This window comes from Rhinatrema bivittatum, chromosome 6 (genome assembly GCF_901001135.1).
Source record: "Rhinatrema bivittatum chromosome 6, aRhiBiv1.1, whole genome shotgun sequence".
Lineage (NCBI taxonomy): Eukaryota > Metazoa > Chordata > Amphibia > Gymnophiona > Rhinatrematidae > Rhinatrema > Rhinatrema bivittatum.
In genome coordinates this window covers 198,398,322-198,425,756 of record NC_042620.1, presented here as the reverse complement: position 1 = coordinate 198,425,756, position 27,435 = coordinate 198,398,322, and the positions used below count along the sequence as shown (strand labels likewise).

Genomic DNA, 27,435 nt, shown 5'->3' with positions numbered 1-27,435 from the left:
AGGGACGAGACCAGGAACATCAAGGAGACGAGGTTCAGGAACACAAAGAACATGGAACAAAGATCCATCAAGGCACAGGAGACCACAGAGGACCTGGATCAGAAAGAAGATAACAGACAGTGTGCAAACCTGATCTGAAGGCACTGAAGAATTGCAGCAAAGTCCTTTTATAGGGCTGAAGCAGGAACTGGATGACATCATCTCAGAGGGCCACAGGTCTTTTCCTGCCGCTAGCCCTTTAAAAGTCAGGTTGATGTGTGTGCCCGTGCCTATGGAGAAGCCAGGAAGAGAAGACATGACGGTGGCATCCCAGCCGCGTGGAAAGCGGAGCAGAAAGCGGCTCCCTGCTGCAAAAATGGAGGAAGAGGCAGGCACTGGCAGGGATGGCTTCCCTGCCACGTGAGGACCTCGGCAGCAGCACCAGCCGTGAGAAGGAATCATATGGTTCAGTTCTGCCGCACAGAGCAGGAGGCAGCTGCGGCCTTCGTGCCATGGAGGACGGTGTCAGCGGGCTGCCACGTTCAGAAAGGAAGGAAGGTAGGGGGACTGTCCGTGCCTGTCATGGGTAGGCCCACAACAGTACCACCCCCTCAAAGACCCCCTCCCCAAGCCTCCTAACAACAACTTGGAAGGGTGGAGGATCACTCCATGGCATCAGGGGATGATCAAGGGTCCAAGGAGAGAAGTTGGAATTTCATGGCGAGGAACTGTAGCTATGGAGATACTTATGGCTGAAGACATGGTAGCAGGTCAAAGATCCAGGCAAGACGTAGACAAAACACTGAAGACATGAAACTAGCAAAGGTACAGGATTTGCAGGACAGCAAGGCTTGCATCTCACATTCTCGAGGTCAAGGTGGCAAAGATCAAAGACAAGGAGTCTAGGATAAACAGAAGGTTCAGACAAATGGCAGCATCTAGGAGTAGGACCGGTTCTTGCTTAATGGTGGTCAGAATAAGAGTAGCAAGTAGACAAGCAACATCTTCGCGGAGGTAGCATGGTAAAGACGGATTAGGCTTCAAGCTAGATTCTATGGCTGTGAAGATGGAACTCCAGGAGAGTAAGTAGACAAACGTACAAGCTCCAGCTGCTTTTGGATAGGCAGTGGTACCAGGAGGACACAGATGAAATCCAATGAACATAGTTCAGTCGATGGAGAGTTGATCTTGGAGGCAACCTTTATCTTAAGAAGATGGTTGATTCAAGGCTGAAGAAGGCAAGTATGAAGAAGCTCAGGATTGCGGCTTCCAGGCTTGCAAGGCCAGGTGAGAGAAGTTTCTACAGATTGGTAAAGAGAGAGTTGCATCTTGGCAAATCCAGGAGTTACTACAGGCTTTCACAAGGTGGTGAAGATGTTCTCAGAGGAACTTGATGGTCAGTAGGTGTCACTGGGGCACTTATGCAGTTGACTGTCTTGTTGAAGGGGATTACCCAGATGACTGTGGATATGAAGTTCCCTTTAGGACTGAGTCAAAGAGCCACTTAAGGTGGATGAAGTTTCAAGATGCAGGCTTGAAGACAGCAGAAAATGTCAATGGATACTCAGTAAATCCCCACAGAAGGATTTTATTTTATGTATTTATTTAAAAACATTTCTATACCATCTTTCACAATGAGTATTGACCAAAACAGTACACAAATCATCACAGAACTATAGGGTATCTTAATAAAATTAATATAACAGTTATTAAAAGAAATAAAAATAAAATAAAAGTAAAAAAAAAAAAAAGAGATAAAATAACTGAAAATAAGTAACAAAAAAACAGTAACAGTTAGAGAGAAATACAATTCAAGGTTTAATCCCTATTCTCAAACGTCTCGGTATATATCTCCCATGCTTAAAATTTACAAAAACAAGAAATAGTCAAGAAAGCAAATAAAATAATAATAGAGTTCAATTGTTTAAGGTAATGGCAATAATTGTTTGTTACATGAAGATGTTTATTATTTTATTATTGTTTGTTCTGTTGCCCAAAGCCTGCAAATGCTTCTTTGGATGGTCAAGTGCAGCTGATGGTGAACATCCTTGCAGAAGTAAGTCACTGGTGGAAAACACAGGAGTTGGTGAAAACTCAGTGACCTCGCAGAGCTTTACGGAAAGCTTCCTGGGGTGATGGACTGAAGATAACTGCATGGGATCCAAGGATAGTAAAGTTGAATCGCCATGTGGTCTCAAGGAAGACAGGGTCCCTTCAGGAAGATCAGCAACACAGCAGTGGACAAGCTGGAAGGTGGTAGTGCAGTCCTTAGCTAGGGCGCGAGATAGTATCGAAGAGCAGATGACAGGGAATCAGGACCTTCCAAATCCTGATTCTAGTGGCTTGGAACTCTGGTGCAGAACACTGGAGGAAACATGGCTGCAAGTTCTCTGGATACAAGATGGCTCGTTATGATGATACTGGGTGGAATCCACTTGCACAGAGCAAGGGCTGGATTGAAGCTGTGGACTCAAAGCGACTCTTGGTGTTGACGCCATGAAGGAGAAGCACAGGAAGGTGACATCTGTGAAGAACTGGCTTGGAATCCGTGGCTGGAGTCACCACTTGCAGATGTGGAGAGAAGCTTCAGGCTGAAGATGACCCCAGAGCAAGCACCAGGACATGCAAGCAGGGACTGAGTTGGGATCGCAGAGACGAAGACAAATCTAGGTTGCAGGCGCCTCCTGCAGGTCATAGGAACCCAACGACCTGGAGAGTTGATGTGGAGTACACTTTAATGTGACATACTCCCTAATGCTTGAGGATTCTTGACGTTGAAGATACTGGATGCTGGATGTGGAACCTGGGTGCAGGCACCTCCTGCAGGTCGTAGGGAGCCCAGGGAGATGAACCAACATCATAGTGGGAAGAACGGAGATGGTCTCTGGAACAATGGTAGGCGCCTCCTGCTGGTCATGTAGGTTCCAGGACAGATTGAACTCAGAGATGATCTGGATGAAGGTGACTCCTGCAGGTCGTGGGATCCAGATAGCTGTAGAGGAGAGACAAGGAGTAAAAGAAAAAAAAATTGACTAAAGCAAGGAATTAAATGTCCAGGAAACTGGGAGCAAACATTCTGGACTAGGAACAAGTTTCATGCCTATGGAGAAGCCAGGAAAAGAAAGCTTGACGGTGGCATCCCAGCCGTGTGGAGAGCAGAGCAGAAGGTGACTCCCTGCTGCGAAAATGGAGGAAAAGGCAGGCACCGGCAGGGATGGCTTCTCTGCCAAGTGAGGACCCCGGCAGCAGCACCAGCCGCGAGAAGGAAGCTGACGGCTCAGTCCTGCCGCACAGAGCAGGAGGCAGCCGTGGCCTCTGGGCCACGGAGAACGGCATTGGTGGCGGCCTGCCACGTTCGAAAAGGAAGAAAGATAGGGGGACTGCCTGCACCTGTGGTGGGTAGGCCTACAACAAAAATGACCTTAATCCCTAGCTATCCTTCCTCTTTTTCATACAAACAGTACTTTCTCCAGATGAGGACTAGTAATTTATTCTAATTTATGTTCTTCTCTGTTTATCTATGATCTCTAATAGATCTAGTTCTTATAATTTTGGTTTGGGTTAATTTCACACTTGTTTATCTAAGGTCACTAATAGCTAGTTATACACAATTTTACAAAAATAATTTTTATCTATTTAAGAACCTTTTGCCTTACAGGTTGATTTTAAAATTGTTGCTCACACAAAAATGCCCACATATGTGAAGATGTGGGCCGTGCATGGGTAACATGGATTTTAAAAAGCTGCAGATTGCATGTGTATGTACTCGTGCATGTGTGAAAAATAAGGGGGCAGAAAAGGAGTAGAGCATGAGCAGGACTGTGTAACTCCATATTTTAAAACCAAAAGCCATGGTGCATACCCTAGATATCTGCGTATCTTTACTGCTGCTGCTGATGAGGAGCAAGTCAGTAGATCTCAAGTTTTAGAGCTTACAGGATAGGGTGATGAGTCCAGGTCAAGTGGGCAGCGTGCAGCATGAAGAACCAAGGTAATCTGAAAGACTTGATATTAATTGGATAAACTGGAAGACTAATTGGAAAATTGGGAATGTGCCTCATGCGAGCATGTTTTACAATCTGCTGACATATATGGTAAAAGCCGACCAACTTCTATGGAAGACAGGCGTGTTAGCTGTGCTCGAGTAACCTCTTGAAATTAGGAGCAAACTTACGCATGGTTGCTGCATTTTAAAACACATGCATGCACGATTTAAAATTCCAGCGTATCTTCACTTGCATGCTGATACACTCATGCATGGGTGCACACACCCTAACTTTAAAATTACCGTCTTAGCTACTAAAGAACAAGCCAACTAAAAATAATTATCTGAAGTAATAACTATGGTATTACTAATTAAGCTCTCCCTGAACTTTCCTTAAGTGTTCTGATTTTACAAATGAGAAAATTTATCTCAATTACTTCTTTGTGTTTCTCTGCAAACCAATGTCAAATTATTCTGTGTAGTTCAACCCCCTAATTAGTGGGTTAATATATAAAGTTACAATGGAAGGTAGGGGTGGGTGTAGGAGCTAGGGAGGAGAGGGAACCCTTTCCCTTCTACTATTTCTTAATAAAACTAAACAGTAATAACATCCAACAAACACAAAAGCAATGAAGGAAAAACATATCCCCCTTCAAAATAAGGTCTCCCCAGTTGAATTCAAGCCACCAAAATTAACTCTGTTTGCAGTTGAGCTCCTCCAGAAATGGCAAATCATTCTTAGTTTGGCTGACCTACATAACAGAACTCAAGCCCTGGTACAATTAATATAGGTAATGAGCTGTATTGTTGGAACTGAATTAATTCCAGCTCCCAGGGCTTCAAACAAAACTTTCCCTTTGAACTACTAAATCTAAAGGCAGAAGGAAAATAATAACTACAGCAAGGTAACCTTTCCCTTCTACTATTTTTTTCAAAGTTAAGCAGTAATAATACCTAACAAACACAAAAACAATGCAAAATATTGCTTTTTCAAAAATAAATCAAATAAAAATAATGATGGAAAAAATATCCCCTTAAAAATAAGAGGTCAATTTAAAAAACTTTGCTCACGCTAAAATGCTCACATATGCATGTAAATGGGCCACTTGTGATCAATGCAGATTTTAAAATCTGCAATTTATGCAGATGTGTAAGCAAAAAATAAGGGAGCACAAAATGGGTGGGGAATTGGCGGGGCATGGGCACTCCATGGTGGGGCTAACTATTACACGCTTAACTCAGTATTTTAAAACAGAGGCCGTAGCAAGAGTTGGCTTGTTAGCCTTGTAATTCTACTGCTGCTCCTGATGAGGAGCAAGTCTGCAGATCTCACATCTTTGGGCTTACATGACAGGATGAGGGGTACAGATCAACTGGGGAGTGTGTCTAGATGACCTTGAGATTGACTGGGCAAACTGGTGCACTAACTGAAAAAAGTGGGAATGTCCTTTGTGCGTGCATGGAATTCCATGCCCCCTGATCTGCGCCAGGAACACTGTATTCACAAATTAAAAAAAAAGCTAAAAACCTGGCTTTTTAAACAAGCCTTCCCTTAACTCCCATGAAAGTGTAAATAATACGACTACCTTATTTGTACATAAGTTCCACCATGTTGTATATATTGGCTGTTACATTCCTTGACTTTCGACCTTTCCTCTTTTGGAAGTTCACCGGTTAAATGTATTTCTCTTCCTTGTTAATCTGTTCTGTGTAAACCGATATGATGTGAAAACAAATACCGGCATATAAAATCTTGTAATAAATAAATAAATAAAATCTGCTTGCATACACAGGTTAAAGCTGGTAAACTTCTATAGGAGATACATGAAGTAGGTTTGCTTGAGTAACCTCTTGAAACTAGGAGCATATTTATGCCCAGTATGGGGCAGATTATAAAAAAGTACGCTGGATTTTAAAAGATACGTGCATAGCCGCACGTATCTTTTAAAATCCGGGGTCGGCGTGTGCAAGGCTGCGCAAAACGGCAGCCTGCGTGTGCCGAGCCGTGCAGCCTGCCTCCGTTCCCTCCGAGGCCTCTCCGAAATCGAAGCGGCCTCGGAGGGAACTTTTTTTTTGTCCCCCCCACCTTTCCCTCCCTTCCCCTATCTAACCCACCCCCCAGCCCTAACTAAATCCCCCTCCCCTACCTTGCGCATGTCACCAGCTCCCTGCTCCGGCACAGGCCGCTGTGCCGGAGCACTCGGCTCCATCCCGGACCGCCGTCACGCCTCCGGCCCCGCCCCCAAACTGCCGTCCCGCTCCGGACACACACCCCGACATGCCCCTATGCAAAGCCCCAGGACTTACATGCGTCCCGGGGCTTTGCGCGTGCCGGCGGCCTATGCAAAATAGGCACACCAGCGTGCAGAGCTTTTAAAATCTACCCCACTGTGTATTTTAAATCATAGGTATGCAAGTGTGTGCATGATTTTTAATTCAAGCCTATCTCTGTTTGTATACCAATATGTGCATGAATGGACACATGCACTCGTTTTAAAATTAGCCTGAAGGTTTCTCCAGTTGAATTTAAGCCAGAAAAACTCTCTGTTTGTAGTTCAGCTCCTTCAAGAATGGAAGATCTTTCTTAGGGGGTAATTTACTAAGCATTTTTCCCATAGATACAGAAAGGTAGAAATCCTTTAGTAAATAGGGATCTTAGACCTAGATTTATCATTTTGCTCTAAATTTCACATGAATAGCTCCTGCAATAAAAGGGGTATGGTAATTTTTGAGATACCACAAACCACACTATTTTACTGCAATGCACATTAAATATATGTGTGTGAGAGAGAGAGAGAGAGAGAGAGAGAGTCTTTATATAGCTCTCAGATAAAATCAACTATTTATACCACTGTAGGAGGGTGAATTAGTAACTCGAGGTGAGGTTTTGGTGGTGGTCTAGGGTTTGGGGGGCAGTTTTACATGCATAGTCTAATATACGAAAGGCACAGTTCACATCAGTGAAGATTTGATGTGATTTGGAGTGAGGAAAGATACACAAAGATAAGATTTGTGCAATGTACTCTCACCCTAGCTAGATAACAGCTAGGTAGAGAGTGCATCAAACTAAGTTGAGAGTACATTGCACAAATCTCATCTTTGTGTACCTTTCCTCACTCCAAATCACAGCAAAACTTCACTGATGTGTACTGTGCTGTTCGCACATCTGACTGTGCATGTAAACTGCCCCCAAACCTAGATCACCACCAAAACCTCACATCGAGTTACTAGTTCACCCTCCTACAGGGGTATAAATAATTGACTAGTATGTGTACTACTGCGGAAGTGCTTTCTCTCTTTCTTTCTTTCTTTCTCTCTTTCTCTCTTTCTCTCTCTCTTCTCCTGCCCAAAATGGGATGCAAATCTTGTTTCATGCATACCACCAGGAAAAAAGGTGTAATCATTTCTGGCGATAACATGCATTACGCTATCACACACAATGTTAAAAACCCCTCATTTGAACAAACTCCTCCCTTTTGACGAAATTTTAAAAATTTTCATACGCATCTCACGATGCGATAAATAACGCATGTATTATGATGTTATTGTTAAGGCCCTAATGCATTTTGATGAATGACCCTGTTAGTCTGGCTGATCTATATACAGAACTCTTGTCCTGATACAATTAACACAGGTAACGAGCTCCTTCCAGCTTCCAAGGTTTCAAATAAAACTTTCTCTTTGAACTACTAAATCTAAAGACAGAAGAAAAATATAACTACAGCAAGGTAACCCGTTCCCTTCTATAATTTCTTTCTCAAGATAAGCAGTAATAATACCTATGAAATACAAAAGCAATGAAAAATATCCCTTTTTCAAAAATGAACAAAACAAAAGCAATGAATACAAAAATATTTCCCCTTTCAAAATAAAGTCTCAGCAGTTGAAAGGGAAGAGTAGCCTAGAGGGTGGAGCAGTGGGCTGAAAAACCAGAAAGCCAGTATTCAAATCCCATTGTCATGCCTTGTGAATTTAAGCAAATCACTTTCTCCTATACTGTCTCAGGTACAAAACTTAGATTGAGAGCACTCTGGGGACAAGGAAATACCTACAGTCCCTGATTGTAATTTATTTTCAAGTGGCTGAAAGAATGTATATAAATTAAAATTTGAATTTTGATTCTTGAACTTCAAAAATACGGACTTTGTTGAAATGGGGAAGTAGCTGGAGATAGAACTAGAAGAATGGGAAAAAACGAGAGAGGTGGAACAAAGGTGGGCCAAACTAAAAGGAGCTATTAAAAAGGCAACAAATCTATATGTTAGAAAAGTAAACAAAGGCAAGAGAAGTAAGCAACATGTCTGGTTCTCAAAGGAGGTGGCTGATAAAATAAAAGCAAAAGGAACAGTGATCAAGAAATATAAAGAATCCCAGAAACAGGTACACAGGGAAGAATATCTGGTGAAACTGAGGGAGACTAAGAAAGTAATCAAGAAAGCAAAAAGTCAGGTGGAAGAAAGGATTGCCAAAGAAGTAAAGTGAGGTGACAAAACATTTTCTGAAACATCAGAGAAAGGAGAAAGGTCTGAAGTGGTATAATGAAACTGAAAGGTGAAAAGGATCAATATGTGGAGAGAGATGAAGAAATGGCAGAAATATTAAACAAATACTTCAGTTCGGTGTTCACTAAAGAAGGCCATGTAGAAAGACAGTTGCTAGTTAACAAGACAGTGTATGGGGGTGGAGTAACCAAAACTCCATTTACAGAGGAGAATGTATGGGAAGAGCTAGGAAAACTGAAAGTAGACAAAGCCATGGGGCCTCATGAGGTTCATCCCAGGATACTGAGGGAACTCAGAGATGTGCTGGTGGTTCCGCTGTACAACCTGTTCAATAGATCTCTGGAAATGGGAGTGGTGCCGAGTGATTGAAGAAGAGTGGTGGTGGTCCTGCTTCACAAGAGTGCGAGCAGAGAGGAGACTGAAAACTACAGGCTGATTAGCCTCACCTCGGTGGTGGAAAAATTAATGGAGACTCTGCTGAAGGAAAGGATAGTGAACTATCTACAGTCGGGAGGATTGCTAGATCCAAGACAGCATGGATAAACCAGGGGAAGGTCCTGCCAGTCAAACCTGATTGATTTTTTTGATTGGGTGACTAAAGAATTGGATCATGGAAGACTGCTCGATGTCATCTACTTGGATTTCAGCAAAGCTTTTGATATAGTCCTGCATAAGAGACTTGTGAATAAAATGAGAAGCCTGAGAGTGAGCACCAAGGTGGTGGCTTGGATTACAAACTGGTTGATGGATAGAAGACAGCGTGTGATGGTAAATGGAATCTACTGTGAAAAGAGTATGGTGTTAAGTGGGGTGCCACAAGGATCGGTGTTGGGACAGGTCCTGTTCAATATCTTTGTGAGTGACATTGTGGAAGGGATAGAAGGTAAAGTTTGTCTTTTTGCAGATGATACTAAGATCTGCAACAGAGTAGACATGCTGGAAAGAGTAGAGAGGAGATGTGATTTAAGGAAGACTGAACAGTGGTCGAAAATATGACAACTGGGATTCAGTGCCAAGAAGTGCAGATTCATGCATTTAGGGTGTGGTAATCCAATGGAGTTGTATAGGATAGGAGGTGAAGGGCTATTGTGCACGGTGCAAGAAAGGGACCTTGGGGTGATAGTGTCTAGCGATCTGAAACTGCGAAGCAATGTGACAAGCTGAAGCCAGAAGAATGCTGGGTTGCATAGAGAGAGGAATAACCAATAAGAAAAAGGAGATGATAATCCCCTTGTATAGGTCCTTGGTAAAGCCTCACCTGGAGTATTGTGTTTAGTTCTGGAGATCGTATTTAAAAAGGACAGAGACAGGATGGAGGCGGTCCAGAGAAGGGCAACAAAAATGGTGGGGGGTCTCCATCAAATGACTTATGAGGAGAGGTAGAAGGACCTAAATATGTATACCCTAGAGGAGAGGAGGTGCAGGGAAGATATGATACAGACCTTGAGGTACCTGAAAGGTTTTAATGATGCACAATCTACAAACCTTCTCCAGTGGAAAGAAATCAGTAGAACTAGGGGTCACAAAATGAAAATCCAGGGAGGACAACTCAGAACCAACGTCAGGAAATATTTCTTCATGGAGAAGGTGATGGATGCTTGGAATGCTCTCCTGGAGGTGGTGGTGAAGACAAAAACGGTGAAAGATTTCAAAGTGGCATAGGATAAACACTGTGGATCCCTAAAGGTTAGAGGCTGGAAATGAGGAAAAGAGTGCATGGGGGTAAGTTGCTGGTGTGGCGGTAACTACCCTTAAACAATAAGACTTCATACTCTTGATGAAACTCCATCATTGTTCTCTGCTTTAACAGCAGGGGGAAAAGAGGAAAAAGAGAATTAGTTTCAGACAGCAACCAACAAAGACATTGCATTTTATGGTCAAATAAGCATGAGGGGAACTTGCTGGTCTGTTGCTACCCTTAACCAATAAGCCTTATTTAACGCTTAAAATTGGGTTTTACATGTATAAATGCACTTTACTCTTGTAAATGGGCTTTTGAAAATTGCTACAATATATGCCATTGAATTGTGCATAGGATATTCAGGTTTAAGTGCATGTTACATGTCTAAATGGCTTTTTAAAATTGCTACAATAGTATGTTACATTTACACGTGTAACTCCATTTAAAATTACTTCCTATCGGGCCGATACAATAAAAATCGCGGGAGACCGGGTGAGCACCCGCTCCCCAGCGCACGCACAGGACACTCTCCTGTGTGCGCAATACAGTAATTTAATTTATTTAAATTAGGGCCGGCGGTAAAAAGAGGCCCTAGGGACACTAGCGTGTCCCTAGCGCCTCTTTTCAGACAGGAGCGGCGGTTGTCAGCAGGTTTGATAGCCGATGCTCAATTTTGCCGGTGTCGGTTCTCGAGCCCACTGACAGCCACAGGTTTGGAAACTGGACGCCGGCAAAATTGGGCGTCCGGTTTTCAACCTGCGAGCCGCGGGCCTATTTCAAATTTTTTTTTCTTTTTTCTTTTTACTTTTTTTAACTTTCGGGACCTCCGATTTAATATCGCCTTAATATTAAGTCGAAGGGTGCACAGAAAAGCAGTTTTTACTGCTTTTCTGTGCACTTCCCCGGCGCTGGCAGAAATTAACGCCTACCTTTGGGTAGGCGCTAATTTCTTAAAGTAAAATGTGCGGCTTGGCTACACATTTTACTTACTGAATCACGCGGGAATACCTAATAGGGCCATCAACATGCATTTGCATGTTGCGGGCGCTATTAGGTTCGGGGGGGGGGGGGGTTGGACGCGCGTTTTCGACGCGCTATTACCCCTTACTGAATAAGGGGTAAAGCTAGAGTGTCGAAAACGCACGTCCAATCGCGGGTTAACAGTGCGCTCCGGCAGAGCGCACTGTACTGTATTGGCCTGTAAGTTGGGAGAGTTAGAGTGTATAACACAGAATGAAGTGGTGGATATAATTGGCATCTCAGAGATCTGGTGGAAGGAGGATAGCGAATGGGTTACTGTGATACCAGTGCACAAATTATATTGTAATGATAGGATAGATTACATTTTTTGAGAGGTGGCTCTTTAAAGTAAAGAGAGCACTGAGTCAAACAGGATAAAAGTTTACTCCTGGGGAATTCTGCGCAAAAAAATTAAAAATTCTACACGCACATTCTCTAAATTCTGCAAAATTCTGCACATTTATTTGTCAAAATAACACAATATTTTTTGCAAGTCATCATTCTACATTTCAGAGCAATTTAGTATTTTCATTTAAATAATAGTATAGAAAACAAAGAGCCTTCACATTTTTCTCACTTATGGCCAGATTTATTAAGGCTTTACTGCCATTTTATATCTATTGGAATAAACCTTAGGGTTTGATACTAAAAGCAGCGCGCACACGCTGCTTTTAGTATCATGCATGTAGGGTGGCCAGAGAATCGTGCACACGGGGGGTGGGGGGGATTTTTTAATTAAGCGCGGTGACACGATCAGCCTTTTTCCCAGTTCCCTACCCCCCTATCTACCTTTCTCTCTTCCCCTCTCCTTCCCGCCCCCTAAACCTAACCTAATTATCCCCCAATTGTTTTTTAATTTTTTATTTATCATCTTTTACAATCACAAAGATTACTTTCCTTTGAAACACAAGAGATTACATTGTAAGAAATATATTATCCTTAAAATAATATTCTAATCATAAAAATATTCTCTTATTCTAAATAAATAAGGTGGGGAGGGGGACAAGATGGCTCCCTGAACGGCCCCAATACTGAAACGCTCCCGCAATTCTCGAGTAATTCTTTGAAAAAAAAAAATTATCCTTTCCTCATGCCGCATAAGAGAAAGGGGAGAACTAGGGTTTTCCCATCTGAACCCCAGATCCCCGCAGGACAGCGAACAATACCGCAGTTTGCATCATCCATATTGGAGATGAGGGCACCGAGCCCTGCTGGTGGGACGGGGGAGAGGAGCCCCAATGCCACCTGGGGAGATATTGTTGAGCCCTCCAGAGCCCCGATTGCAGCCGAAAATGTCTCCTCCTAACAGCGTCGAACAAGTTGAGTCGCCAGTGAGTGACCTCACCTAGCAAACGCATTCAGGTGGGCTGCTTGGCACTGCTGTGGACCGGGAGAGGTCTTCAAATGCCTCCAACTTTCCAGAGGACTCAGTGAGCAGTGGAGAGAGAGGAGAACTGCTACCACAGCTGAATACAACAGGTGTAGGAGAAGTGGAGGTAAAAAGAAGCCCTTTACTGAAGCCCCTAGAGATTAAGAAGCCGGCTATATTAATAACACTGGAATCTCTATGGGATTTAATTGTGAGGATGGCTACTGGGCACAATGAACAGGCTCAGCGAATGGAGATAGCCTCCATGAAAACTGACTATGTAGAAAAAGAATGTATACTAAGGAAAGAAGAACAAACGCGGGCCTTAATGGAGGTTAAAAACGATTTAAAAATGGTGACTGATTCAAATGTTGTGCTTATGTGGGAGCAGTCATCTTCAATGTGTAGGCTGGAATCAGTAGAAAACTACCTAAGGCAATTGAATTTGAGATTACTAAACTTCCCCAGAGTGGTGGGAGAGACCCCCCTAATAAATTTTAAAAGGTATCTTAAAGAAATATTGAAAATACCTGAAGACCAGATTCCAGCGGTGAAAAAGATACAATACCTACAACAGAGACAGAGTCAAATACAGATATCACCAACTGGTGACCTGGGGAACTTTAACAACTTAAAAAGAATATTTAGAAAGCTCAGGTTGTGAAATAGCAGAAAGAACTGTTCTTCTTGTTTCCCTATTTTCTGAATATGGCAGGGGTCAAATAATGAAAAATTACTTTAAAAATATTAATGTTACATATCTTGGAGGCTTGATCCGAATTTTTCCTGACTTGTCCAGAGTGACACAATTACTTTGTAAAGCATTTTTGGTAATGCGCCCAGAAGCTATTGTAATGGCTGCAAATTTCTTATTACATTATCCTGCAAAATGTGTAATTAAGTACTCTGGAAACACTTACATATTTTATAATCCTGAACAGCTAAGGGAGTTCGTGATCCCCCAATTTTTTATTTTGGTACTTACTGCTCCTCTGGAGCAGAAGTGATCTCCACGCACCGACCAGCTGCCAGTGCGTGCTTCCACGGGACAGCGTCAAATGGCGCTGACCCGGCCCGCCCCCTCCCCACCCAGACCCTGCCCCCAGGCCCGCCTATTTGGAGATGCCCGGCACTTCGGCGTGTACTGGGATTTACGTGAGTGGCTGGGCCCGTTGTAAAACGCGCATGGCGCGCACAAGGCCGAGCCATGCGAGTAAACCCCCAAAATTTACGCGCATAGCCCATTTCAAATTTACTTGTTAGTGATTTTCTTCTGGCAAAACGTTTCTCCCTGACATGCAATCCCTCTCACAAACACACTCTCTCCCTCCCCTCCACATGTAATCACACAGACACACAAACAGGCTCCCAGGCAGATACCTACCCACCCACACCGGCTCACAGCCAACACACGGGCTCACACATACACTCTTAGGGCCTGAGCCTCTTCTTCAACCACCAGTGGGACGAGGTCCCTGGTGGCCCTTGGGTCCTCTCTCTCTTTCAGCGCAGAGGGGGGTAGAGTGACAGGAGGTAAACAGGGATCAGAAGCAGAGGTCAAAGGATGATTCATACTTCCATTTGTTCTAGGCCAGAAGTTGGCAACCTATGGCATGGCACAGCACGGCACTGGACAGCTGAGCAGACAACGAGCACTGTGGCTAGTGAATCAGGAAGCTAGCTCCAAGCCTCAGTAGTATCGCGTTTAACCAAACATCGTCTCCTGCTGCTGTGGAGCCAGCCTCGCACAGCAGGAGATGACATTTGGTTGAACGCGACTTCCGCTGCAACATATGAGGCTTGGGGCTAACTTCCTGATTCAGTAATGGTGGAAGTTAAGTTTCTGCTCAGCTGTCCAATGCCATGGCACACATGCCATAGACCTCTGCTACTGTCTCTGTTTACCTCCTCACCCCACACCACCACCTACTATTTATTCCCCCTTCTCCCTTTGAGCATCATTATCTAATACATTTACAGCCCATGATCCTCTTTCTCAGACAGTGCAGTAATAATATGTTGCACTCCACTGTCACTTTGTTCTTGAGTCTTCAAGCTGCCTGGTTATGGTTAGTGGATATCCTGAAGGCCCCTGCCCAAGTCTTCAGACAGGCTTGCAGAGTTTGGCTGTAATCACATCTGTGCTGCCTCCCGCGAGCCTGACCAGTGCCACCCTGCCTGCCGCGAGCCTGACCCCTGCAGCGCTGCCTCCTGTGAGCCTGACCCCTGCCGCGTCATCTCCTGTGAGCCTTCCACGTGCTTCCGGGGATCGTGGGGTCCTTCGGTTTATGCCGCTTCCTCTTCCAGCAGGCTCACTGAGTCATTATTGCCGCTATCCTTCCTGCGATGGTGATCAGAGCAATGGTAGAGCATGAATTCTGCAAGGTGAAGGGGGGAAATCTGCGGGAAGGGGGAATGATGCGGAGATTCTGCATTAGCACAGAATTCCCCCCGGGGAGTAAAAGTTCTGCAGGAAACAAAATGCTCTGTAGAATCCTTATGGATTGAAATTCCTTGTGAAAAAAAGAATAAAACTGCACTGGAGCGTATTACCATTTGCTGGGCCAGATTGAACAGACAGACAATGAAATGTTAGCCGAAATTAGGGAAGCTAACAAAATTAGCAGCACAGTGATGATGGATGATTTCAATTACCCCAGTATATGTAAAATAGGGCTTACATGCGAATGCTTCATATACATGCATATGTGCCATTTTTGTATGCATAACTCCTTTGAAAATTCACTCCTCAGTGTTAGAGAGGGTGCCCCACACCTCACTCAGGAAATTAAAAACTGTCCTACTACTTGCTGAGCTAGACCTTGGCAGTGAAAAAGCAGGAGGGAGCATCAAGTCAGCAGCAGAGCAGGAGGATGGCAGATATTTGGGTCATCTCCTATGATAACATGGCACAGCTCAGATTATGCAGCAAAAGGCAGATTCTGCATTTGTTTCCGCAAATCACAGGAAACTGGGGACCCTCATTATATATTATAATGTAGTTTATAATTGGGTGTGGCTAATAGGTGTGACATCTTTACGGGTGCACTTTAATTAAGCAGTTTAGGAGAGTATGAGAATCTGCAATACAATAAGCTACGGTAAAGCTAGAACTGCATTTTTCAGACTGTATTTGCCATCTGAGAGGAGCAGGATAAGTCAAGGCAAGCTGCCAGCACTGCAGCGAGCTGAGATCATCCCATCTCCAGAACAACCAGAGAGATGCCGGCAGAGCTGAAACATTCATTAATTCCTTTTTGCTCCCTCTTTCCCCCTCCAATCAGCTTCTTGACAGCAGCATGTGTGTTGGGATAGAGATGGGAATGAGACATGCTCTGTGATTAAAGGCAAATGATTGGAGAGCCAGATGGAAGAAAAAAAAAGGGGTGGACATTCAATTACTAAGCCTCAGGTCTTCTTACTAGCACAGAGAAAGTTATAAAGGTAGCATCTTGCCTCCAAGTTATCGAGGCATTACATCCCTATTTGGACTTATAACTTAACACTCTGCACAAAGCAGTTTTAAACTGTAATCCAGCTGCGAAGTTGATTGTTCCCTTCAAACCTGTTTCTGCTGCTTTTTTTGTTGTTGTTGTTGTTTCTGTTTTCTGAGCCCCAGGAAAGAAGGAAAACAAAAAGGATAAATAAAACAAAGCACAACACAAGAAAACATTAAATAAAACATGGTAAGACGCTGGCTATGTTACATCTGGAAAATGCTGCTGGCAATAAATGGATGCATGCAGGTGACTGCTCAGGTAAGAACATACTGCTTTCCAAATTATTTTACAAAGAATACATTTTCCTTTTTGTCTATCAGATGCAAGATTTTTCTGTTATAATATTTTTTCAATGCATTTCCCTGTTAATAGGCTTAAATGTATAGAGAAAATTCAAGTTACTATTGGAATAAAACCACTTCACCTCCCATCCAGATCAAAATATCATTTTTATGATTTGCTTGCAAAGCATGATTTTTATGATAACTCTGAGAAGAGCAGGAGGACGCCTTTTTAGATGAAAACAAGATACTGTTTTTTTTTTTCCTTTGACCAAAAGCTCCACTTTAGGAATTAAAAAAGATACATACATCAGAATATTTCTAGGAAGGTAAAGTGTAAAGGAGACATGTATTTAAAGTCTTTCTAATATATTATAATGTCTTTCTGCATGCTGTATATTTTGTTTGTGAAGCAATTGCATCTTGCAGTTTGCAGGTCACAGTAGAACTAGATTGCTGGAATGTTTATTTATTAATGTATGGGTTACTGTATTATTAAGAAAATTCAAGACTATGCATCACTAGTTTGCCACTGTAGCATTTGACGTCAAACAAGTTGATGGTTTATAGAGAACTGAATGTCCTAAAGGCTATAGTGTGTCAGGGAGAAATGCTAGCATTGGATTTTAAAGTATGTCCTTAGGGTAAAATATACATTTCACCTCGGTAAATATCCATGAGCAATACAAGTACAGTGATCTTTTTACAATGGATGCCAAAACTCAGGAAATGTATTCTCAAAAGCTTACACTAGAGGGTGCACCTTTACCTCAGTATGGAAGCAGTTTATATTTTCTGACCCAGTCAATGCTCTAGTGACAGTTGTTTCTGCTTACACTCTCCATAAACTTCTTTAGGTGATTATTTTCATCAGGAAGGGAACAATATGTTTGCAGTCTTCACTGTCTTGATTAGAGCTCAGAGTACTGAAATCTGGTGACATTAGTTCAATTCTCCATTAAGGAACCTTGGGCAAATTCTTTATCCTCCCTCTGCTCAAGCTTAGATGGTGAATGGTCTAGGATCACAATCCCATGCAGTATGTTATGCAGCAGTGAACATGAATTGCTCTCACCGTGAAATCCTTTGCAAGCCACTATAGATTTTAGATTTTGTTTTTTATATCCTGCTTTTCGGGCATTTCAAAGTGGATGACATACAGGTATGTAGGTGTTTCATTAAACAGCAAGTGCAAGAATAAATTCAATTCCTGGTCAGGATTTCAGCAGAAGCAATTGTATTTTTATTCAGGCAACTCCTCAATTTAAACACAGTATCTTGCAACAAGTCCCCCAACACGGACCCGTGTTTCGCCAGTCCGGCTGCTTCGGGGGGGGGGGGGGTGTTTAATTTTAACAACAGCAATCTGTGTCAAGAACAGCCCCCCCCCCCCCCCCCGAAGCAGCCGGACTGGCGAAACACGGGTCCGTGTTGGGGGACTTGTTGCAAGATACTGTGTTTAAATTGAGGAGTTGCCTGAATAAAAATACAATTGCTTCTGCTGAAATCCTGACCAGGAATTGAATTTATTCTTGCACTTGTTGTGGATGTTGGACATATATTGAGTGCAAATGGTGCGCCAGTGTTTTTCTGGTGTTTCATTAAAACAATTTTCATTATGTCAGGAGTTTCACTTTACTAGGAGATATTTCTCAACCAATGTATGTCAGAAACATGAAGGAAAAGTCATCACTTGCTTCACAGAAGGACAAATCATAGCTGTGCCTTTGCATTGCTTCTACTTGATTATATTGGAATACAATTGTGAATACAATTTTTGTCATTTCTAGTTTGAACAAGAGATTAAAGATATATTATAACTTAGTTTTTCCACTAAAGTAAAAGGCTCAGTTGAACTTGTATTAAGAGGAGCTCCATTCCTTCTTCAAGCATTTTGCTTAATTTTAATTATAGCCCCCTAGGGCTGAATTGGTACAAGGAATACACTCAGTTCTGGGGTTAAGTCACAGTCCTTTCAACCACAGGGCATGGATTCTCTCAATGGGGTGGAGGTTTAGCCTCCTGGGCACAAGGCGTGCAGGGGAAAGGGGAATCCACTTGTGATCTAGTCACACTTCCTCTTTCTGCTTTGTACTCAAGGTCCATTTGCTTACAGGGATGGTACCTTTCTTTTTTTGGAGGGGGGGGACGGGGACAGGTAAGACAATGGAGGTGGTGTTCAAATAAAATCTACTGTATCAAAATAAACTTCATAGTTCATTCAAAAATATAAAATCAATGACTATAAGTTTCCCCAAAAATTCAGACACAAAAATTCACAGTACCTGTTCTCTGTTCAATGTTCTCTGAGCCATTAATGCCTGTGGGGTAGGGAGTTTTTTCAAAATCCACACTCCTGAGTGACTGATAGTGGGTTCTTGGCAAAAAGGCCAGGTCTAAGTCTCTCTAAAAATTCTCAGCTCTGAACCATGGATGGCAAAGTCCCAAAACTTCCAAAAATACAACCAAACTGCTTCTCTCAGAAAACATCTCTTCTCTTCTCTCAAGCAATGCACTCAGACTCTCTTTTCCTCAGGCAGTGGGATTCCATCCTGAAGCTGGGATCAAGTCCAAAGATCCCAGAAAAACTTCTATTCACTAAAATCATTCTGTCCAGCAACCTTATCCCTCTCTTCTCTAGACCAGAGGGACCGAGCCAACATCTAACTACTCAACTCCAACACCCTCTGCCTTTTGCAGGTGATCAGCCTCAATAAATAGTGCTGGGCTGACCAATCCCAGCCTTCTGAGAACGATACTTCCGGGTATGGTCTAATAAGTGTTGGTTAACCATGAGTGAAAATATTGTTAGGGATTAGGTGCATTCTTACATACTATTTTGTACATTGGAACTAAACATCACTGGATGAAAAAATACTTTATCAGGGAATTTACTAGAATGATTAAAAAAAAATATCTACTATATTTAGTGACTGCCCTAAAAATAAGATTACTGTGGTATAGGGCTTCCTTCCTGCCTTTAATGCTTTTGTAATTGTGATGCACTATGGGCCTGATTTTAATATCTACGCGCGGGCGTAGATTTATGCGCGCAACCCGGTGCACACAAATCTACGCCCGATTTTATAACATGCGCGCACAACTGTGCGCATGTTATAAAATCCGGGGTCGGTGCGCACAAGGGGGTGCACACTTGTGCACCTTGCGTGCACCGAGCCCTAGGGGAGCCCCGATGGCTTTCCCCCATTCCCTCCGAGGCTGCCCTCGTTAAACCATCAGAAATATGACCACTTTACTTAGCTTTGAAATGTTCATCTGTTGACAAAGTCCTGCTTCGAAAACTCCCACTTCAAACCATCCCATAAAATCCAAAGCAATGTTTTTCCGTTGCCACCTCAGCTTCATAGGTGCTCAAAAAGCCTCCATGTAACGCCATATTTCTGATGGTTTAACGAATTAATAAGAAGAGCGTTTCACATGGGGAAATACATGAATAAAAGTTAAAAACATATAAAAAAAAGTTTAAAGAAAACAGGGGTTTCCCTGTTGTCTAGCTCTTGAAGTTTTTAAATAGCATATTTGCAATAAAAGAAATGGAGGTTGGAGGGTGAGTTAATGATTAAACAGCAAGACACCGAGGGGGTTGCCCATAGACAAAGGTATGAAACCATCCTCTTCCTCCCATTAGATTTACTGGGAATATACCCGGTTTATTGAGAAAGTATTTGAGCAAGGCAACAGAGAATAACCAAAAAAGTTAGTGCCAGGTGAGTTTTAGGAGTGATCTTACATACATTTGGGGGTGATCTCTATTTGGATTTAGTAGTGTTATATAAAATAGGTAGAGCACGCATTTTCATGCATCGGAAATTTACAACCACACTGAAATATATGTGTGTACAGTTTATAAAATTATAGTATTAATTTCTGAATGTTCAATTGCACATGCAAATGTTTGAAAGATGGGATCCCTGTGATTACTGTGTTAAATCTTTATCATGGCTCATAACACATGTATGATACCAGTTGTGGCAATACTGCTATGTTACTAGTGGCAGTAATTCCATGCTAGTGATCAGTGATTAAAGAACTGTCCATGGCCATCATCCCCTCCCAACATTTTCAGAGTCAGCAGAGCAGCAGTGAGTGGAGACTCCTCTTGCCCTGAAAAGCCTGTTGGCAGATGGGGTAGGTGGGGATGGGGAAATTTGGGAAAACCTGGGTAGTGAATAAAAGGGCATTCCTTGGGACTCAGAGCCTCATATGTCTTGAGGCATGGAATATCTTCAATGATCCTTGGGGTGGGGGTGGGTGAATGACATTGGGGAATGAAACCCCTTCAAAGGACTTGGGGGATGCAAAATCAAAGCATGGAGACCCCTTTAAAACAGGCTAATGAGGCTTAAGCATGTGTAAGACATATAGCAGGGCATGCTCTTTCCACATGCTATTTAGCGATTGCTTGTTAAGCTGAAATTTAACACTTGCCTCAGACCAAGTGTAAACTTGCAGCATGCATACCTTGGCATGGGCTCAGCTGAATGCAAACAGAGCACCATATAGAGAAGATGAGACAGGCCCTTGAGGATGGATTTTTTTTTATCACATTTCTCTTTGCCACACACTGTTTTTCTGGAATTAATGCACATACACTTTCACACTACAAATATGTCTTCTCAGACAAAATATTTGCACATCACAGAGGCTTTTTAAGTATTGCTCCACACCACACAATGTACAAGACACAGGAAGATGAATTTTAAAATTCCAGCACACGCATTAATCAGGGGGATGTGAGAATAAGCTGGGCTCGCGTGCACCGAGTGGATTTTAAAAGCCACCTAGATGCGCATGTATCTCCCGCAGCACGCTCATCTCAAAAAGCTGCGGGGCTTCAGCGGGGCCTGGCTGGGACATGGGTGGTTTGGGGCCTGGCCACGAGACACGTGCGTACATACTTATGTTTCCTGGTGCGTGATGAGGTCTCCTACTGAGTAACTTCTGCTATGGATGGCGGGTAAGTTAAAAAAAATAAGATTGAGCCATTTCAGAGGAGTTTCAAAAGTCTGGAATATGTTGGAGAGTACAGGCTAGCAAACCAGGGGATCTGGGGGGGGGGGCTAGCTGTTAACTGGGTGAACTGCTGGACTAACTGATAATCTGGTAATGGCGTCGGTGCGCACCCCTTTTAAAATCCCCCGACTTATGCATTAAAAGAGGGATTTGTGCGTCCATGCATGTGCCTACTTAAAATTTGAAGCACATGTGTGCGCGGCCAGGCTATTTTATAACTTGCGTGCATATACGCACGCAAGTTATAAAATAGCTGCATATTTCAGCTGAGCCCATGCCAAAGTATGCATGCTGCAAGTTAACACTTGGTCTGAGGCAAGTGTTAAATTTCAGCTTAACAAGCACTCGCTAAATAGCATGTGAAAGAGCATGCCATGCTATATGTCTTACACATGCTTAAGCCTCATTTGCCTGTTTTAAAGAGGTCTCCATGCTTTGATTTTGCTGACGCATGTGCGCCTGCGCACTGGTTTGAAAGTTACCGACAAAGGTTTCATTGTAGTGTGCAAATGGACAGTTTCCATGGTATTGTCTTGATTGTCCAGATCATTGCTATCACATCTGTGGTTATTTTGACCAATTTTATTTTGTAACGTGTACTGATGACTTTGACGATGTGAAATTAAATTTCACAAATAAATAAATAAATAAATACATAAGCAAGCACTGCTGGCAATAAGAATCTTGACTATGAATAGAAGTTTCTAAGGTCCCCTGACTAGTACAAAAGCAATGAGCCTTCTCCCAGTTGGCTGCTCCAGAAGCAAGTGACTAGCTACTGGGCTCCCATAGGCCTTCCTCCTCTCCTCAACAGTATAAAAAGATTTCACAGAATACAAAGCAGGACGGGGAAACATGGAGAAAAGGACAATAATGACAGAGAATTAGAAGGAAGTAATAGAAGAAACACTCTGACACATATTTGAATATGTCAAAAATACTTCCACCTTTATTTACATAAGACAAAGTAATAAGTTACCAGAGAATGAAGATTTTTGCTATTATTGACATTGCTAATGTGGCCAAAGACAATTGTAGACATTTAGGAGCTTGAGACTGAACACCAATTTTGATCGTAAATGCTTCTATGAGCTTACCAGTTTTGGCTTGAGTGCAATATTCTTTTCTGTCAGGTTTAAGACACTCTAAATTGGAGGGAATGTCTGTGTATAGTGTCCTGATAGTCCTCTAAGTTCTGTATGGAATTGCTGGTGGAGTCCATAAATTTCAAGAATAGTAGAGACCCCAAGCAATAAATATGAGGGGGCTACATAATTACTGGTTGAAAGTATTTATTTCTGGATTATGGATTTAACAAGTATATTCTGTGCCAAGTCATTGTTCAATAAGTGCTTTAGTAAAGACTTTTAAGTTGGAACACTAGACAAATGACTTTCTGATTCTTTTATTGAGATTAGAGATTGACACACCTAATACCCAGGTTCTTGGGTGATAATCTCCTCCTGTAAAGGAGTGGCCCTACAAACCCGCCTTAACCTGTACAGGATCAGGCATCTAGCCTAGTCCACTTTAAAAGCCATAGAGAGAGAGAGAGAGTTCTGTGGGTGGGTCCCCATGGAGGAGGAATAAAAATGTGAGCCCAGCTAGGAACAATAATATAATTGTACTTTAAAAGATATTTAGCTTATTTGTATTTCTAAAAAGAATGAAGGTGGAATGGTAAAAATACTCATATTACATACTGCATTAAGCAGAAAGGAATCACCCTAAGTCTTCTGGTGACCTTTAGTCAATCACTGTATTTCTATCCACCTACCCTTCATCAAGTTTATTAATTTTAAACTAAACTCTTCAAATTGTATTTTTACCTTATGTCTTTATTTCTTTTACATTTTTCCTTTTCTATGGAATATATTTTTCCTATGTACACCCTTATCAATATATTCCCTGTACTCAATGCAATCCCTGTTCATTGAATATATTTCCTACTATATAATGCAATCCCATCAAAGGGCCCTTTGTTTTATCATTATAGCTTCCTCGGCAGTTGTTATCAGTTGCTATTATAAGAATTAAATTGCTTGTATGTTCAGGGAATGAATAAACTAACAGAGAATTTTTCTTATTATAAGAGTGAACTAAACACTTTTTCAACTCTTTAGGGCATAGATAAAGCAACAGTGACACTTATTTGACTTTCATTTGCCCATCTTATTTCAACATTTCTCTCATCTCAACGTTTATATTCCATAGTTGTTCTCATCATCAATTAATGCATTATATGAACCGCATGTAGTGCTGGTGTTTAGGCTCTGTCTCTTTACCCTGGGTGGTCTTCTGGTTTCTGAACACCTGATTTAACGTTTGTGGGGCCCTAGGGACGAATAGTATCATTTTTTAGCTGCCTTGACTATTTCACATTGCTCGGAAACGCCAAGCTTTGTTAATATTTTGTTACATGGTTATTCACTAGTTTTGGGCTCTTGTCCCTGCCCATGCAGCCAGAGTGATGAAACACGGTCCGTGTCGGGGGACCGATGTTTGTTTCATTTCTAATCTACTGCCTATTAAAGAATAGCAGCAGTGCTTGGCACCTATTGCAATGAATGAAATTTCATTTGAAGTCTAAGGATCCTCAAGTGTGTCTTTGCTACACTTGATTTATTTTGTTTGTACCATTGTGTGCACTGCTCCTCATCTCCATCTTCAGTTTTGCCATATGGTAAATACCTGGATCAGCTTCCCTATATCTCCTCATTTATACTTCTTATCATAATACCTCTGCAAAAATGAATCCTGCTCCAGACTCCAGTGCTGCAACACTTTTGTCAGGTAATTATCCTCCCTCCTCTCTGCACCTTAAAATTTGAGGAATGCCTGACTGGTTAGAAGCCTGTTTATATATAACTGCTCAGCCTGAGAGATTATTAATTCTTGCACAAAGTGGCTGACACAACCACAGGGGGATAGTGCAAGGCATCCAGGGCAAGGAGAGAGTGAAAAGACAAGTGATACAGTGTAGCCAGAAATTAAAGGGTTTTGTGCTAGGATAGGGGGGCTAGCACAGTGCCCCTACAAAAATATAGTTCTGTAACCCTTTCACAAGGTTATCGCATGGAAAGGTGTTCCATTTATATTCACAGTTCTATTTTTTACTGAGAAAGTAAAGATGCTGATTTTAGTCTCCTTTACGACTGAAGATGCTTTGCAGTGGTACTTCATAAGTACTCTCAGGATCTAAAGTAAATGCTCAGGGAGCTTGCCAACCACTCATTCTGCCATGAGATCAGGAATTAACACTCTCAAGTCACCACTGCTTTTTACACACAATCAACACGCCAGGAAAACTGAACAAGTTCCTCTGGAGCATGCTCACATTTATCTTTGGGCTCTAGCACTGGGATTCACACACTCTGGGATATACCACGTGACACAGGAGATACACATACAACCTGGGCCATCGAAAATTGCCCTCCCAGTCTCAGATATAGAAGATTTTAACTTTCTTACTGCATTAGAGCATAAACACAGTGGGGGTAATTTTCAAAAGGAGTTACATGCGTAAATGTAGCTACTATTGTAGCAATTTTCAAAAGCCATTTACTCAAGTAAAGTGCACTTATGTGAGTAAATCCTATAGACAAGTCTATGGCATATATTATAGCAATTTTCAAAAACCCACTTACTCAAGTAAAGTGAATTTACTCCAGTAAACCTGGTTTTTACTCGAGTAAATGCTTTTTAAAATCAGGCCCAGTGAGTATAAGAAAGTTCATGCAACTATGGGCGGGGCTTATTTATAATTATTTATTAATTACGTCATCTTACTTTTATTCAGTATTAAATTGAGATCTTCATTGGATACATTAATTAATATTACTATTGTAAGCCCTCTGGGGATAGGGAAATACCTACAGTACTTGAATGTAATCTGCTTTGAAGTGCCAAAAAGCAAAATATAAAAATAAGCTAAATAAAATAAATATCCCTTTCCCTTCATTCTCCATCCTCCAGGAAGTTCTGCTTCTGAATACATCCTTCCTCAAATAATATGTGATATTAAACTAGGCTAAATTCCTGAATCCAGACATCCATCAAGGCAGAGCATATGGTTATCACTGAGCTCTTGAAACCCATCGTATCTGTGTTTGAATATTTGTTGAGATTTTAATTTAAAATAATCATTTTCACAATAAAACTAGATATCCGAAAGGACATCATTTAGAAAGACTCAGAAGAATAATTGCTGAGCTTTAGAGGCCTACTCATTTTGAGAGCAATATTAAAAAATGTTTGCATGTAAAACACATTTACTTCTGTGAAAACACAGTTTGAATATTCCCTCCTCCAACCATGAAATAACCATACTTTTTTTAAAATTATTATTATTTTATTTTCTGTTTATTCATTTTACATAATTTTCAAGTAACATACTTGAAAGAGTAGGCATATATCATACATTTAACACTTACCAATCAAATTAAGCTTTACACTTAGCTTTACAACAAAAACAAGAATATCACGAATAAGTGCTCTTTTTTTTTTTTTTTTAAAGATATAAACATTGCCCAAGCCCACAATAAGATCCAAGAATTCCACAATCCCAGGAAAAGAAATTAACAAAGTAAATTGGCAGTAAATGGGAAACTACATACTGTATTTAAAGGTTTAGTAGGTACAGCTTATGGAGTTACTGGGCTCGCAATTACAGATGAACTTGAAATACATGAAATATTCTTTTTATTAGTTAAGAATGATGTTAACTGGGAAGGTTGATAGAATAGATAAGACAGACCTTGATGTTTTATAAGATGGATATTTTAATATAAATAAAGAGCCTAACTCAAGCACTTGTGGCTTCAACAGTAAGAACTGTTGTCTTCTTCTCTGAGTATTCTTAGATAGATCTGGGAAGATCTGTACTTTGTGCTTCAAGAAAGGCTCATTACGATATTGAAAATAACGCTTTAAAATCCATTCTCTATCTGTTTCAAGAAACAGAGTTATTACTAATGTCGATGTCTCTACCACTTCTTCATCAGGTTTTTCTAAAATAGCAGATAAGTCCAATTTAGGAGATTCTCATTGTGTCAAAACTTGGAAGTTGTTATTATCTATTTGGCCTTTTTTCTTAGGTGGTATAAGCTTTCAAGACTATAGGTAGCATATCCTCAGTTATTTTCAAGATTTCCACCATATATCTTCTCCAAAGATCTTTAGATGTTCCATATGGGAGCTTAGGAAAATTGATACATCTCAAATTCCTTGCATGTAGCTGGTTTTCTAAGTTCTCTCTTTAAATTGCAAACTTTGATTTTCTATTATTAGTTCTTGCTTGACATCTATACTACTTTGAATTTAACCTCTGTAGCTTGCAAAAGCTGTTCATTCTCCACCAGCCCCTGTTCTACTTGAGCTACCCAACTGTCCAGTTGTGTTACTGCTCCAGAAAGGATGGTCACTTTTGTGGCAATATTCATGTTTAAGTTTTGAATAGCCTCCCAGATCGTTTCAAGTGAAATGGTCTGAGGCCTTACCAGTTCTTGATATGATTCAAAGTTCTATCTCAAGGTATCCTTTCATTGCGGCTGGAATCACCATACTTATTTTCAGGTGAATACTTTTCTCCTGCTTTGATGCAGGTACACAGTTCACAGACACCTTTCACCCGTAGCATATACCGTAGCCTAGATTTCAAAGGGAAACTTCCTCATAGACTATACATTTCTTGCTAGGAAAACTAAAATTTTTATATCATTGTATTATTTTACAACATAGTCTATGTAGGAATACCAATCTCACTCTGTCTGTGTGGATGTTCTGCTAGGGTACTTCCCATTGTCTGAACATATATGATAGAGGTACCCTTAGAAACTGGAAATATATAATATTTCCAAAAAATTGTAGGGCGGATTTTCAGAAGGCTGTGACCTTAGAAAATCCAGGCCTAAGTCCTATTGTCAAAATGTCATCAGCACTCCTGAATTCACTCCAGTGTTAATTTGTTGTACGGCCATACAACATACAGGCCTAAAACAGAATGGTACTTGCTTCAGGGCTAGAAAACACTAGGGATGTGTGTTCATTTTGGATGAATTACGCACTAACATTTAAATGTTGGTG

General features: G+C 41.5%; 1 protein-coding gene across 1 annotated transcript in view; it reads left to right on the top strand.

Moving 5' to 3' along the window:
• The first annotated feature begins 383 nt into the window (after positions 1 to 383).
• Positions 384 to 27,435, top strand: part of PTH2R (parathyroid hormone 2 receptor) — a 161,807-nt gene continuing 134,755 nt past the window's right edge. The window contains exons 1-3 of the mRNA XM_029607921.1: positions 384 to 537; positions 1,425 to 1,546; positions 1,979 to 2,035. Of these exons, the coding sequence (XP_029463781.1) occupies positions 384 to 537; positions 1,425 to 1,546; positions 1,979 to 2,035 (333 nt within the window). The remainder of the gene's footprint in view (positions 538 to 1,424; positions 1,547 to 1,978; positions 2,036 to 27,435) is intronic.